This window comes from Pezoporus flaviventris, unplaced genomic scaffold (assembly GCF_033815535.1).
Source record: "Pezoporus flaviventris isolate CSIRO_AGI_PZ_B2104156 unplaced genomic scaffold, CSIRO_AGI_Pfla_v1 ptg000188l, whole genome shotgun sequence".
In the NCBI taxonomy this organism is placed as follows: domain Eukaryota; kingdom Metazoa; phylum Chordata; class Aves; order Psittaciformes; family Psittacidae; genus Pezoporus; species Pezoporus flaviventris.
The window spans coordinates 2,037,150-2,053,576 of record NW_026892736.1 but is presented as its reverse complement, the minus strand read 5'-3'; the positions used below and the strand labels follow the sequence as shown (position 1 = coordinate 2,053,576).

Below are 16,427 nucleotides of genomic sequence, written 5' to 3'. Positions count from 1 at the left end.
TAACCCATTGGGCTCTCCTTATGTATTGCCCTTCATACAATGATGAAAGATCATGGCCATCATAAGAAATCCATGAGGATCTGCACTTCTAAATGCTTTTGGTGCTCTCCCTTGCCATTATATCCAACTTAGGCTGCAAGATCCACATATCTCTCTGTAGAGGCACCCCCACGATGGTCACGCAACGCCATGCCCTTAATTAGAGCCACTTCAACCACACCAACAACATTCAACAGCGCTCATGCGGCTCCCAGCTCTGAATGATGAGAATGAACTCCCAACCCTTCTCCATGCAACCTCAATTCAAGTGACCACTGCACAGGGACCCCAAAGGACATTGCACATGAAGGGTGGGCTCCTCTAGGGCAGGTGGGTCTACTCCCATGGATAGGAAGATAGCTGGGGGCTTTGGATGCAGATGCATTCATCAACGTTCCTTCACATGTTCACAACTTAAGAAGAACCTGACAAGGTTTCAGGTCACCAGTGGATAAAAGAACAGGAAAGCATAAAATTGCAGTCTATTGTTTTACTTAAATTAAACTAAAGGGGATAAAAATACCCCAAACCAACTCATCTTTCAACTTCTGTTAGGGTTTTTGGAAGGTAGAGGCTGCTGCTCAGGTGCAGGAAGCAGGCACATTTGGATTCCTTACACAGAGGATGCATTTTTGGCTGCCGAATCCCCTGTACTACACGTCTGTATGCACGTGCATGCAAAAGTGAGCACAAAATAGCTTTATAAATCTTAAGTTTGTAAAATAAAGATCAAAGCCAACCATGCCAACGTGACTACGCAAAGGGAAGCACTACCTAGGGAAGCATGCACACCCTGGTTTAAAGGATTTATGGGACTGGGCATTTTAGTTTCAATTAACTTTCAAAGTGCTGAAAGCAGACAAGAAACCATGTAATTACAAGATAACCTGGCTTACCCAGATTCGAGTTAACTAGGGCCCCCGGGTTAATCAGAGGTCAACCTTCTCCCCAGCCAACAAAGCCAAATCCACTGCATTTGAATGCTTTGCTCCTTGTTTTAAAGCAACCATTAGCTCCTGTTTCTAGCCCTTCATTTTGGTAAGTATCTGGGATTTTGGAGACACTTGAGAAGACCCAGGAAAACAATGCCCAACCAACAGACCGCAGCAAGGGACCACACAGCCACCAGCCCATCTTCTCCCCACCAAAACACCTCTTTTAAGAGCATTTTGCCCAAGCTTCAGGACAAGCTGCTCTGTGCAACCCTCCTATGAGACTCACATCATCTCTCACAAGCTCCCTGAGGACCATACAGGGAGGATTTGGGATGCTTCCCATGCCCTCTCCGTCTCTGCATCCCAGGCAACTCGCCTTGATTTTACGTGCCTGTATCTACACCAAGAAACTCCCAGGATTAGCCACAACTGCTTCCCACCAGACAGTTTAAATTCTGTTACAATCACTCCTTTGTCTTGCTATTTTGTGCAATCAGATTTTTATTCGTCACTCTCTTTTAGACAGATTAGTGATTTATTTCCACCAATTCACACCAGCTACCTAGAGAACAGAAAATTAGAAGGGTTAAAAGGAAAACTAGAATCTGTTGCAGTTAAGAACAAAAGCAACTAAGAGCAGGCAAGCAAAGTCCCACCATATAAAGGGATTACTCCATCCCTGACCCTTTCCAGGGGACCTCCAGGTATTATTTTTCATTGATTTACCTTAATGAAACTAATGCACCCCTCTCCGTAGGAAGCTGACTCCATAGCTGTCTAGGCACTGGATTCAATTAAAGAAATAAATACATCTGGCTTCTAAATGGTTGAAAAGCCAGAGGCAATACCACTTCTTGCATCTGTCTCTCTTAGGGTACGCCCTAAGGACACCACGTAGGATGCTCGACATTCAACACCGCTCCTGGAAGCCCGCGGAAGCAGGGGGATGCCCAAAGCATCCCAGCCTGCTTCCCAACAGCGCGGGCAGCTCCCGCAGCCCTGCCAGCAGCCGAGCCACGGCTTTGATGGAAGCTGGCCTCAAATTGCTTTAACAAGGCTCTTTCTTTCCAGAAGCTGGCGTTGATTTGAGACCTCGATGTTGACTTAGAAACCCCCAGGTGCTTAAAGCCTGCAAACAGTCAAGGCTTAGCTATGCTCAGTTTCCAGGAAAAGGGGTACAAGCATCCAACCGTGGCATGAAATATCAATACTACCATGGCAGCTCAGCATTAAAACGGAGAGCAGGGGTTAAAGGTGGAAAAGCAGAAGCTGGGGTAGAGGCGACACCTCCGCGCTGGCCGCATCTCATAACCGCATCGAGCAGGGCTGCACCAACATAAAACAAGGCACACTTTGCTCACACGTGCCTTGGCTTGCAGACATGGGAATGGAGGAAACAAGGTAGCTCGAGAGCACTTTGTTTGCAGTCTATCTGTGGAAATGCTGCTGCTGCTTCTCCCGCACATGAAACAAGCAGGAATGATGACAACCAGAGGGGTTCGTTGAACCAGAAGGCAGGTCCGAGAGGTCTCCATCACTTTCTTTGTGCTAATTGCCCTAATCCAAATAGGAACATTCAAGCACCCACACTGTTTTCTGTATAAAACACTATTCTACCCCTCTAGCTGGAGGGAACTTAGCAGTCCAAGACCCAGGTCGGAGCACTCAGACCAGGAGGATCATCAGGTTGAAACCCCATGGGGGATTTGTCTAACAGAATACAGGGAGTGAGGGGGGACTTTAGGAAGAGCTTTCCTCTTTCAAGCAGAGGTTGAAGATCCCATCAAGCTTTCCCTAATAACATGCATTTCCCCTAATTCCCCACACATTTAGAGATGCATGGGGGATAAAAGGAGGCAGTTAAATGCCACGTGCTCTAAAAGCAGCAATTTAGCAATGCTACTGCAACAGCGTGCTTGCAGGTGACCCCTCCGGAAGGGAACCCTTTTCCCAGCTCTTTTATTTATCCCATTGATTTAAACTTCTACTCAGCCTTTTCCTTTCCTCCCTTCCATGACTAAGGACCTTTTCTGGTTCAACTCACCCTCTTCACATCTGAGGTGCGAGCAGAGCAGAGCAGACCAAACGCGTGCGACACGCAGTCTTGTACTCACCGACATTGTAGAGTGGACATCTACATCCCCCTACAGAGGACAACACAGGATGTTTAAAGTCAAATGCAGAAGAGAGCAAAGCAATAGCAAGAAAGGCAGAGAGTCACATTGGTCACCACCCAGAGGTGCCTACAACCAACCCATCAATGCTTTAACCAAGGACCAGCTGCTTGACAGTTAGCTGAGTATTAGTAAAGCAAAATAAGGGCTCTTTGAACCCAGTCGACAGAGGATGAGGAGGAAATGAAAGTACCACAGGACAAGTTTTACTGCCACTAAACATGTTCTGCAAGTCAACATCCACGTCCCTCAGCTTTCCCACCTGTAAGATGGAGATGATGGATGTCAAACCCTAGTGAGTAACAGCAGGGACCAGCTCAAGGCAAAATTCCTCAGCTCTTCTGAGTGCATGGGCATGTTATCTAAGTACACACACAGGACCTGTGCAAATCTAAAGACAGTGTCTTTGGTGCTTATACAATGTCTTTGTGATGGTTATTTTCCACTTGGGTCCCTCCCAACATGGTCAAGGTTGCGACTGGTGCAAAGTTCAAGGCATTTTACTTCCATGCACAGTGCCTTTGAAAATATTAGAGAGGGATTTGGCTTTTTAAATTAAAAAAAATAGGCAATTGTTCCCTTTAAAAGAAAAATAAAACACGTTGAAAGCTCTTTCAACCAAAGCAAGAGATGCTGGGGCTCGAGTATTCATCTGCAGCAGGGAGGAGATGCCAACACGGTGAATAAGGCACAACCGTTGCAGGCAGAGCAGCCGCAGCGTTCGCGTGGCTCCAGCTGAAATCTCTGCCTGCCATCTGGCAAAAAATAAGCACAAAAGGAAGAAAAAAAAAGCCCCAAAAAACAACCCCAAACCCCTTTTGCAGAGAGTTCACACTGAACCGCTCAAAGACGGCAGAGGTTAGAGTCTGCTCGATCGCTGAAAGATTGCTTCCCTTTCCCGGGTCAGCATCACCTCTTGACCTGCCCTGATTACCTCCAAAGGAGGTTATCAAGATACAAGACTAACAGAGGATTAAAGGAAACCTAAAATAAAAACAAAACACCCCCCTTTTCCCCCAGCCCTGCTCCCCTCCCCCAAGAAAACATCCTTGCTTTGTTAACCTGACAGTTCACTGTAGGTGTTGACACAACCCTCCATCTCCGAGAAGCTTAATGTCAACAAATCAGTGTGTTTGGAGTAGCCCTGTCAATGCGATTTACATTAACTTGTCTAACAAGAAATAAAAACAACAAGCAGCCATCAAAGACAAAAGGCTTTTTCAGTCATTCTTCTAAAAGTATTACGCTGGAAATGTTCATTTTTGGAGGCCCTTTACTTGCTGAAAAGCAGAAACCACCTTTTTTTTTTTCCTAAAATACTTTTTTTTTTCTCCCTAAAGTATTTTTTTCCTTTAAAAAATAAAAAGTATTTTCTTTTAAAGGAGGCCCGAGCATCCCTTATTAATAAGATCAGCGGCAGCAGTAACCAACCCTCCCTGGTTAATGCAGGAAGAGGGCAGCCTCGAAGCCAAATGCTCATTATGCTTTGATTCCCACCAGCGTTTTATGTCTTTGGGGACATTTGGGGCACTTTGTGGAGCATTTTCAAACTGTGGCTCTAAACCACCATGAAAATTCCATGCAGCAGTGGCATGCACCAAAACCCCATTAACTTCACCATGAACTTCTCCTTGCCCCCCACAGGCACACGCCGTACCCACCAGCATGCCCTTCACAGATGGGGGCTCAACAACCCAAGGCAAAGCTGCAAAAAGCAACTTGATTCCAGGGATTCCTAATATCGAGTGGTTTCCACCAGCTCCCACAATGTCTACTCTGATGCTCTAAAGGAAAAAATAGGGATTGCAATTCCTGCTTGAACACTACAGAAAGTGGAGACCATGGCACTCCACCAGCCAGGACTAGCTTTGTGCTGGGTTATTCTTCCATGGGTCGGACCAGTTGACCCCGCTGCTCAGAGGGCTGGTAGATGCCCTATCTTTGGCTGTGCTCAGTGTCTGGTTGGACAGGGCTTGGAGCAATCTGTTCTAGTGGAACAGACATGCTACTCATGGCAGTGTAGACTGGACTAGCTCACCTTTAAAAGTCCCTTCCAACCCAAACCATGCTAGGATCCTATGGCTTCCAAAGGTCCTTTCCAAACTTCAACCGTTCTGGGATTCCCCCCAGTAAATACAGGTCAAATTCCACCTCCTGTATCCAAAAAGGGAAACACAAAACCTAATGCCCAAATCTTGGCTCAGAGTCACCTTTCAGCTCGCTCAGCATCTCTGCTCCTCTTCACCCCCTCTCCAAAACACTGACTTGAGTCAACCGGACCTCTCAAGGCCATCTGACCTGCCTTGCAGCAAGCTGGAGCCTTGACCCCAGAAAAGTTTCCTGCAGACAAGGAGCCCCATCCGAGACAATGGGATTACTCACACCCTTCATGTTAAGCAGCCGCCTGCATTTTTGCAGGCTCAGGACTTTCAGCTCCATCCTATTACAGGACAGCACTTTTTGTTGGTGTAATTTTAGCACAGCAACAGCAGACAAGCCCGGGCCGAGTTTCTTTGATCACCAGGTGAAGGTTTTTTCTTGGTGTAATTGCTGCTGTGACAAAAGGCAGGTGAGTAGCTTGGCTCCTGCCACTTAGTCATCTCCTGAGCCTGCCACTCTGCCTCTAAAAAACAAGTTCCAACACTAGGAGAACGCTTTTCACTCTTAAAATTGTGCAAATTCAACACAAACGTACCCAGTTATCACCTCTGGAAGACAGGGAATTCCCAAGCCAGCAAAGGACATGAGAACAGAAAGGCATATGGTGTTGCGCTGAGTCCACCTCCAGTAATGAGAAGATGCTCCAAGGATTCCCCATCCAAGGACGGTGCACAGTTACTTGCTTTCCTTTCTGAGCTACTGGCAGTCTGGAAATTCTACATTTTATAGCTGGACCAGGCTGCAATCTCATTTTAAACAGGGCAGCATCTTCTTTTGGATCATAAGGCTACAGAGCTAATGATTTGGGCCAGATCTGAACCAGCAGTATAGGAATAGCACTACCAGCAATCCAGCAACATCCTCTTATAGATATCACCATTTCTGGAGATAGTTCCTTTCCCTCATGAACCCCTTTCACTCTTTCCTTTCACCAATAAAGCTCATCCAGCAGTTTTGGTGCTTTCACAAACATCATCATTTTCCTGTATTGCTCTAGACATGGGCTTCTCCACACCTTATCTCCTACCTCGTTTAGCCAAGTGCAGACATTTTAATCTGTTTCTATCAAGCCACTGGAAAAAGGCCCTTGACCCCTACAAGAACAAACCAGCAGAGACACCAAAGGAGTTGAGCACCTTTTAGATGCAGCCTGATTCTTCCTGACTCGCTCTCACACACCACTGCCTGCAAGGGTACGCAGGGACCCATCAGCAATGTTCAGTGACAGCATCTTCAGAGCACTCCTTAAAGGAGGAAACTCAAATACACATAAAACCCCCAGACCTACATCTCCTACAAACCATTGCACCAGATCTACAGCTTCACAAACCAGATTGCAGCACCTGATTGACTTGCCTCCCCTATCTCCTGAGGCTATCAGGAGGATCAGTGTCCTACAATGCTTTGAAGATAAGGTGCTCCACCGCAAATACAAACAGCCTTCCCCTGGGCTGGGTCCTTCCTAATCCAGTTCTGGAAGAAAAAAGGCTGCTTCAATCTGTCTTGGTTCTTTTCAGACCAATCAGCTGTCCTCCCAGCCTCCAAAACAATCCTGACTCACTCAGAAAGGACACATTAATACTTAAGGAAGATAAATCGCTCCAGGTCCATCTCATAAATCACTGTGGGCATCTCTCCCCATCCTCATCTCTCCTGCTAGCCATGCTTCATGCTCTGGTGCAGAGACCAATCTCCCTGTCAAATTCCATTACTTGATTGCATGAGTAGTCCTAGTATGGTTTCTAGACTTGGTCTACACCTACTTGTAGAATGGACATCTAATTGTAGAATGGACATCTAATTGTAGAATGGAGCTACACCTCCTTTCTTAAGGAGAAATCCAGCAGTTGAAGAATCCAGCCATTTCCAAGCACCTCCTGATCCAGAGGGCACCAGCCACACTGCTCAGGGCTGCCAACAGAAGGGACATTTTGGCAATAAACCTGTCCTGAGCAAGAAGATGGATGAAAGCCCTTCCAACCTCCCTGCACAGGAGCTGCATTTTATTTAGCAGTTTGTTCTAGTGACACCAGAGCCAAATAAGCACCTTCCCCTCACCAACTCTGGCTGTAGAGCACCAGGAAAACCCTTTCATTTCTCTCTTGGTGGCTTCTTCATCCATAGCAAACAAATCCTCATTTCCATATTGCTACCAAATCTTCCTGACAGAGGCAGCCATATGAGACATGGAGAGACAGGACCAGGGTGAATGGCTTGAACCTGCCCGAGGGGAGACTGAGATGAGCTCTTAGGCAGAAGCTCTTCCCTGGGAGAGGCGCTGGCACAGGGTGCCCAGAGAAGCTGTGGCTGCCCCATCCCTGGCAGTGTTCAAGGCCAGGTTGGACACAGGGGCTTGGAGCAAGCTGCTCTAGTGGAAGGGGTCCCTGCCCGTGGCAGGGGTTGGAGCTGGAGGAGCTTTAAGGTCCCTTCCAGCTCAAACCATGATAAAAACATGAGCTATACAGAGGGCTGCACAGCTCTGGGGCTGTAACACCTCCTAAAACTGCTCTGAAGAGCTGGAACATCCTTCCAGTAGAGCAATCACAGTGGTATAAACCATCAGAATGCAGTGAAGAAAACCACCATTGTGTATTACTAGTCTTCTTTCCTGTTTATATCCAAGCTCATGAGAGATGCCCAGTGCGTGCTGGTGCACTATAGCCCTGGGCACCCAGTAACACCAAATAAATAACAGTCAAGGAAGGAAGAAAGATCTGAAGTTGCTTTTAGGACAAATATAGTGTTCAGTGGATTTGCTGTTACAAAATACCTGACAACTGAAGATACTCTGGAAGTATATATCCAGACAGCTCCCAACAAATCCTATTTAAAAGGGGGAAAAAAAGCTCTTTGAGCAAAAAATGGAACTCCCTGATGGTTATATTTTTTTCCTATTCAATGGGACACTCCTCAGCCAAGTGCAATAAAGCAACATAAAATACATTTCTGATCGCAATAACAGCATAAACACAGGCCTATTTTAGACAGCAGAGAAAAGAAAGAAACATATGCTGCTTTCCAAAGAGCAACATTCTGATGTAAGGCATCCAGTGACCTGACAAACATTTGGAAGTGTATCTGCAATTCAAGTAATAGACACCCATACACTGGCATGTCTTGAAAAGGATCTTGAACATCCATTAATCTGAGTTAACGTATCTAAGATAGAGGTGGCTGGTGAATTATGGTCCTTCTTCTACATGGTGGACTGTGTAAGCAGACTTGAAAATACCTGGAGAGACTCCCACTGAAGACCAGCTTCTGGTAACACATAGGTTTCACAGGATCATAGACTGGTTTGGGTTGGAAAGGACCTTAAAGCTCCTCCAGCTCCAACCCCTGCCACGGGCAGGGACCCCTTCCACTAGAGCAGCTTGCTCCAAGCCCCTGTGTCCAACCTGGCCTTGAACACTGCCAGGGATGGGGCAGCCACAGCTTCTCTGGGCACCCTGTGCCAGCGCCTCAGCACCCTCCCAGGGAAGAGCTTCTGCCTAAGAGCTCACCTCAGTCTACCCTCCTATAACTTGTTATTTCACAACACCTGACGGTCCAAGGCCCCATTTTCATCCCACTCCATAGAGCTTGAGCAACCACGAGTTTCAACAGCACCATCAGATGTCCCTCAGCTGTAAAATGAAAGCAAACTGGTGGAGGTGACTTACCGGGAGGTGGGTGAACACCGCAAACGTGCTGCGTAGAAAGCCAATGAGGTCTATAAGGTAGTCGCTGGCCTTGCTGCCCGGCTCCATGGCCATCCAATCGTAGTCTGCCAGCTGCAAGAACTGGTCTATCTTCTGGTTCAGGTTGGTGTAAATCTCCTCCTCAGCAGCATGGCGGGCGTCCTGGGCAACAAGACAACACTCCATGGAACGGAGTCTCAGTAACAACAAGCCTCCACACGCAACAGGACATCGGCCCAGTCTCCAAAGGCAGCACAACACAGAGCATCTGTAGGTACCTACATGGCCACTACAGCCTCAGGTTAGCTGAGACCAGGTTAGTGGGAGGCAAGATCAAGCTGGTGTGCCTCTGATCCAACCCAGGGACCAGGAGGACACATCTAGTGCGGATGAAAGAGACAGATGGAGAAGGAATGTCTCATATGAAAACAGGCTGAGACCCACCAAATTCTGGGTAGGTTTGCAGTACAGGACAGCCTGCCTGAATAAGAATAGGAAAACTTATCCTTAGGCCAAATAGTTAGGTGATGCCAAAAGAAAACAGAATGGACTTCCCTGGAGACATGGGGCCTTAGTCACTGCTGAGTTATCCTAAGGGCAAACCCCACCTAACTTGTTCCCTATTGTTACTCAAATCCTCAGCACTGTTCCCGTCTCCTGCTCTCCACAAGACACAACCCGAACACCCCCCAGTTGACTCAATTATAGAATCACAGAACAGAATCACAGTGTGGTTTGGGTTGGAAGGGACCTTAAAGCTCCTCCAGCTCCAACCCCTGCCCCAGGCAGGGACCCCTTCCACTGGAGCAGCTTGCTCCAAGCCCCTGTGTCCAACCTGGCCTTGAACACTGCCAGGGATGGGACAGCCACAGCTTCTCTGGGCACCCTGTGCCAGTGCCTCAGCACCCTCCCAGGGAAGAGCTTCTGCCTTACATACTCCCTAAATCTTCCCTATTTAGGTTTAAACCCATGACCCCTTGTCCTATCACTACAGCCCATGATGAAGAGTCCCTCCTCCAGCATCCCCGTGATGCTCCAAAGACCAAACCCAAAACCTAATCTGGTGGCACCAGCTGCCCAGGATATGACAAAACTACCTCTCAGCTCAGCTTAGCTCCCTACATCCACTCATCCCCACACGTGCTCTGCAAGCAGATACTCTCCAACCAAACATCAGCTCTCAGGGTGGATCTACCAAGCCTTCTCACCTTGAAGGTTGTGGTCCCGTAGAGTTTCGTGGTGTGGACAGTTTCTGGAAGCACATTAGTGATATTGGTTATGAATTCCTCTAGGAACTTGCAGGATTTCTCCAAATGGGTCGTATTTATAATAATCTGTACAAGCTGCAAAGGCAAAAGAGATGCTCAATCGTTGTGCTCCTGACGCCAATATAGACGTGCCAGCTTGATGGATGCCAATATGAAATCATAGAACAGTTAGGGTTGGAAAGGACCTTTAAGATCACCCAGTTCCAACCCCCCTGCCATGGGCAGGGACACCTCACACTAAACCATGGCACCCAAGGCCTCGTCCAACCTGGCCTTGAACACTGCCAGGGATGGAGCATTCACAACCTCCTTCTGGCACGAAAAGCTGCTGCTGTACAAATACACTAAGCTTTTCCACATGCTCAAAAGCTTTCCTCCTTTAAGAACATCAGAAACTTAATGCCATGTCAAATCACAAGTGTTCCAGCTGCTGCTGAACCCCAAGTAACCTGTATCTTGAGTGACACCAACCAAGCTCATAGCGAGGCATTTAACAAAGAAACAACTAGGTTTTCCTTTGGGGAGGGTGAGCATCAGGTCTCACCCTGGTGTCTTCTCAGTTATCATACCCACCCTTAGTTGCCATTTCCTTACTGCTGTCATCTCGTCTGCCTTCCCATGGCGCTATTTCAGGCCATTAAAGGTAACTACAGTGTAAAAACCTCTGCTGAAGTCAGTCAACATTTACAGGCAGATGTCACCAGGCATTTACAATCCAGAGCAAACCAATCCGGGCTTCCACTTGAGGACCGCTCACTTGGAAGCACCATTCATCCCTTAAGCAGATACCTTTCTCCCAAGCAGGCTCCTGTGAATGTTTTCAAGGTGCAACATCAGCTCTAACAAAGCCTTTCTACACAACACCTAGCTCAGCTATCCCGGCCAAAACAGTTCTCTTACAGACACTGAAAGCATTATAATGCTCCAGATTGCTATAATCTGATTGCTGAAGTACAGGGTGGCAGGCTGCAGACACCTCTCTACAGAAAGGGTTTTGAAACGCTCACAAACGCTCTGAATGAGATGGATTAACCAGCAATTCGAGTGCTGCAGGCACAGAAATACTGAAGCAACGCCACACAGGTTACAGCACCCAACTCTTGCATGTGCCAGATGGCATGAGAAAGGCAATGGTGACGGTCTGGGAGGTTCAGCTTGGATACTAGGAAGGAAAAGAGTCATTACAAAGGGAGTGCAGAACTGGAAGAGGGTGTCCTTAGAAGCTGTGGGACCTCTGTATGGGAAGCATTAAAAGCTGGGTAGGAAAAGCCACAGCTGACATGCTTCAAGTGAGCAATGACCCCACTTCCATACCAAGCTAGATACCTCCAGAGGTCCCTTCCAGCTAACATTTCTTTGATTTCCATCAGATTTTGTCATTAATAAATGAAATTATGATCTATTTGAACTCCTCTTGTTTTGTACTTGTTCCATTAAATGTATTACACAGATAGCTGAGAGGGCTTCTCATTTCTGAATTCCTTGGATTAGTTTTGTTCTCAGTTTTTGCCTTCAAACAAGCGTTTCCCTGTGTCAGATAGCTCTGACATGGTGACCACGATATGCTCTCCTATAAAGCTAATTAAATACTGGGTATTTCCAACTGTGTGAAATCTCTCCTAAATCTCTTCATTGATCATCACAATTTAGTTGTCCAGATCGCTATCACGTTTGAAGGCCCTGATTGCTCTGATTCTCTTCCACCACTTGCTATGGGCTTTCCTGATAACTCTCTGCCTCCTTCAAGTTGTGATCTTCTCTTGAATTCATTTGGGCAAGACCTTCTCATTGGGGTATTCAAGTGATTAAAACAGGAGCATCTTTTCCCTCTTTTTTGTTGAGAGATGTCAGGGTTATTCGAAACACCAGGGTCACTTGGAGCAGACTTGGTAACAAACTTGGTAGCAAACTTCAACCTCCACATCTAAGAGTTAGCCCACAAAAAACAGCAATGAAAACTAATTCAGGGGACAACAGACCAGGAAGGCCAGTGCACAGCCTTGTATTACCTTGTCCACTGCTTGGAAAACCACACTGGAAAACTCAGATATGGATGGTGTTGCTTTGTACAGAAACTAAATCTGGGAAGTGACAGTCAAAAGGCACTTAAATATCTTCTGCAACCACTTCTGACACCAGGACTATGCTCATACAACCTGGGATTTAATTCCTGTGCTCCACAGTCACACCAACGTCTTAAGAGGAGAAGATCTGAGCAACTCAGAAGAGCACCACCATGTGCTTCCCTATGGACAAACAGGTCAATGGCTGCACAAAGAAAAGAGGCAGGAGGGGATGAAGATGCCCCAAGTGGGTTTCCTTCAACCAAATTAGAAATACAATGGTGGCACAGGCAACCCCAGGAGAGAGCTGGCGGTACCTTGGCAAGTGGTAAGGAATAAGAAGATGAAAATATGACATCCAGAGATTGACCACCAGCCATATTAAACCTTTTACTTGAAACTTGGGTCATGCTACATAAGCTTTCCTAGCAAAAATCCTCTTCAGCTCTAAAGCACCTGAAGAAGCCACTCTCAGCCCAAAGAAAGGCATCACCTTCCCTCATCACGGAAGATGCCATCGACACCATCTAAACTGGGCAGAAGCTGCAAGGGGACTGTGGCACTTGGTTTGCCCTTCCTACATTCAATCACACTGCAACAGCAGTTAAAAGGATCATCTGGGGGATGGACATGCAGGGATAATGTTGCATTCCTCTGTGGAGGGAGCCCTGGGAGGAGCAGGAGGGAAGAGGAATTTGCCCCCGGGGAGCAGAGAGATTCCAGAGAGTGAGATAAAGGGCTGAGGAAGCATCACGTGTAAATACATACCACTGTAAATGCACTGAACTCTCCTAAGCTCACCTCCACAGGGTATTTAGTGTCCAGAGAGCAGGACACATTTCTACAGCACAGTCCATTAAACAATTGCAGCTGTATTAACATCTACTTGTTTAATAACAGCACACAGAGGTCCCACTAAGGTATTAAACCACCCTGGGTACCACACACATTCCCCAACAGCCAGGACTTACATGCAGTAAGCCTTGCAGAAACCTGACTTTGCACACAAAAAAGTATCAGTTGTGAAAAGAAAATACCAATACAGAGTTTGCACTGCAGCAACGTGCTGAATCTGCCTCCAAACATCACCTATAGGTGGGGACCTGTCCCACTTCCCACTTGGCTCTTCCCGCGCGCTCCTTGATGTCCTCTGACTTTAATTCACATGGATAATGACCCATTAATTTAGAAGATGGGTAATGCCAACAGCAACAGCACAGCTTTCCCACAATACAAAGTGCTCTTGCTTTGCACAGCAACGCTGTGTGGTTCCACTGTTGCCTCCCAACCAAATACTGCAGCAGAAGGCTCCACAGCAGCACCTCTAAAGGTGCTGTAAGGAGTCCTGAGGACCGAACCCCCTTTCTGACACCCGGCCCACCTCAAAGCCAGGTCCTACCTCCGTCAGCCCAACGTTCTTCCTCTTGATGACGTTCTGCAAACAGTTGCTCAGGGTTCGGGTCAGCAGCAGGTTTGTGGATTTTCTGATCATGTCATCGACTTCCGTGGAGCTGGAAAGTGGAATTCAAAGAGGTTTGCAAAATGCTCCGTGAACGGAGAAACTCTTGAGCCCTCATCACCCAATCGCCTTCCCAACCCTCTTCGGCCTTACTCACGATGCTTGCATGCACTGACATACTAATATATACCAAAACGTCAACACTTCGGGTCTTTTTGTCTATGGTTCCATAAGGAAGAGGGGCTAAAATGAGCTAAATCTACATCACTCAGCCCCTTAAAGGGACTGGTCCAGCACAGCTTGCCTGTAGAATCAGCATTAACCCACACAGCCAAGCCACCACCCAGCATACAATGGTGGAGGTCTGCACATTCGGTACACAAGGGGAAAGGGATGAAAGATGTAAGTGGGGGGAAAAAGGAAATTAACCCCCTCAAAATGCACCCACCCCCCCATTACCTTCTCACAGCATTTTAAGTAAAAGAAGGCTCCAGGGAGACCTTAGAGCAGCTCCAGTGCCTAAAGGGGCTGCAGGAAAGCTGGAGAGGGGCTTGGGACAAGGGATGTAGGGCCAGGCCAAGGGGAACGGCTTGAACCTGCCCCAGGGGAGACTGAGATGAGCTCTTAGGCAGAAGCTCTTCCCTGGGAGGGTGCTGAGGCGCTGGCACAGGGTGCCCAGAGAAGCTGTGGCTGCCCCATCCCTGGCAGTGTTCAAGGCCAGGTTGGACACAGGGGCTTGGAGCAAGCTGCTCTAGTGGAAGGGGTCCCTGCCTGGGGCAGGGGTTGGAGCTGGAGGAGCTTTAAGGTCTCTTCCAACTCAAACCAGTCTGGGATTCGATGACAAATCACACTGGAAGCTCTAGCAACACACTGATGCTCTTTGCCAGCTGGCTGCAACCACAACACTGCTGAACTTTAGGGGTTTGGCTTTCTGCTGCTCCTCCACGTGCGCATCAGCAAGGTGCCACCTCTCCTTACCGAAGGAGGCTTTGGAAACCCATCCCAGCACAGGCTCCTTTGATCTGTCATTGGCCCTGCATTAGCCCTGACACCACGGGGCTTTATCTCCAGCAGCGCAGTGACAGGCAGCTGAGGGCAAAGAAAATTCCCAACTGGAAGGCTGAGCAGTGTTATTAACTTTCAGGCTCGTGGTAAATCAATCCCGTGACCTTTTACTCCTTTCTCCTGTTTTACCTGACAAATGGCCCAAATTACAAAGCAGGGATTGACATGAGAAACAAAAGCAAAACTTGCAGCTCCCCCCCCTACCAGTGTGAAGGGCAGAGGGTAGTGGGTGCTGGTACTGGGGTGCCTGTTGGTTGCAGGGATGGGTGCTGCCAGCCCTGGTCCAGCTCGACCCTCCAGATTTCTGTGCCTATTTAACCCTAGAGCAGATGCACTGTGCCAAGCCTTGGACCTTTGGGTAAAGAAGACTAAACCTTCTCCAACTGCAATAACTGCGGCCATAGCAGCCTTCTGGACACGCTCATCCTCCCCACGCGCTGCCCAGCCTTCAATCAACCCAACTTTTGAAGTTCTTTGTTCTGCTGCATGAGGATTGCACTCAAATCCCCAAAACTCCCAGGAGAAGCAGCAAATATTGCTCCCCGCTCACATCTCGGAGCAAAGTCATGCCTGTACTTCTGCCAGACCAAGAAATCCGTGTCTTGCTGCAGCTTTCCCAAGGAAAACCCAGCTGCACAACTCCCCATGCACACAGCAGCTCCCCACACTCTGCTCCCCAACAGGTTCTTCTAATACTTCCTTCTCCCTGCTGTTTAGAAGTCTGCTTTTGTGAGCTACAAGCCTGCCAAGGGTTGACCACCGTTCTCCTTCCCAGTTGGATGCAAGTGGAGCAGGGCCAGTAGGTTAGCAGGACCCAGGTTCCTGATAACTCAAATTCAATCTCATCAGCCAAAGTCTTAGTGGGGATCTCTTCTAGATCACCACTCCTGATGCCTCTGAGTTTATTTCCCTCCTGCTTAGCAGGGAAGCACATCCTGTGCCAGCAATAACCCAGGCTAGCTCACTTCATGTCCCAGATGGTTCCTTCTCGCAGGGTTTTGATGTGCGGCCCAAGGTGATGTGTTTGGGTTTTTCTAATGTATAGAACATGAACAAAAATGGGAGGGAAGAAGAAACCAGCCAATGAATTTTCCTGGTCTTTATGCTATGGGTAGGGCTCTCAAACAAGGTTTTACTTAAAGAAAACACCAAAAGAAACCCAATGTGTATGCACCCCCCTGCCCTCCATCACCCCCCAGGAAGAACCAGATTGTTCCCAGTCCCCTCCACCAGACAACAGCATGGTTATATATAGCAAGTCCCATAAAATCTAACCCTGTGATGATCCACAGATGGTAAAAAAGACACTCAAGGAGATTCAAAGCAAAGGGGTGATACAGGGGGTAATGCATGGGACTTGGTGAATGGAGCTGAGGAGCAAAAAGGGCTGGACCCACACTCAAAGGGGGTCAAGAAATAGCTGTACAGGCAGGAAATTACACACAAAGCTGTATCGTTGTACAAGCACCATGCCCCTTTTGGGATTATCCCTGGGAAATCCTGGAATGCAATCCACAGCCTGTCCCCAAGGAAGGTGGGGATGCAGAACGGCCAAGACTGGAAGCAGAGCTGGCAGCTGGAGCT

At 47.8% G+C, this 16,427-nt stretch overlaps 1 protein-coding gene across 10 annotated transcripts in view; it reads right to left on the bottom strand.

Moving 5' to 3' along the window:
- Positions 1-16,427, bottom strand: part of EXOC6B (exocyst complex component 6B) — a 292,989-nt gene that overhangs the window by 97,712 nt on the left and 178,850 nt on the right. For 7 of the 10 annotated variants that reach the window (XR_009741213.1, XM_061440962.1, XM_061440963.1 and 4 more), the window contains 4 exons: positions 13,719-13,830; positions 10,197-10,331; positions 8,971-9,150; positions 3,089-3,118 (listed from right to left, as the gene is read on the bottom strand). Coding sequence is in view for 9 of the 10 variants with exons in the window: in XM_061440962.1 (XP_061296946.1) it covers positions 3,089-3,118; positions 8,971-9,150; positions 10,197-10,331; positions 13,719-13,830 (457 nt within the window). In the remaining variant the exon portion in view is untranslated. Of the gene's footprint in view, positions 1-3,088; positions 3,119-7,273; positions 7,529-7,948; positions 8,132-8,970; positions 9,151-10,196; positions 10,332-13,718; positions 13,831-16,427 lie in introns of those variants that run through there. The other 3 variants (XM_061440970.1, XM_061440969.1, XM_061440965.1) reach the window with 3 other exon arrangements.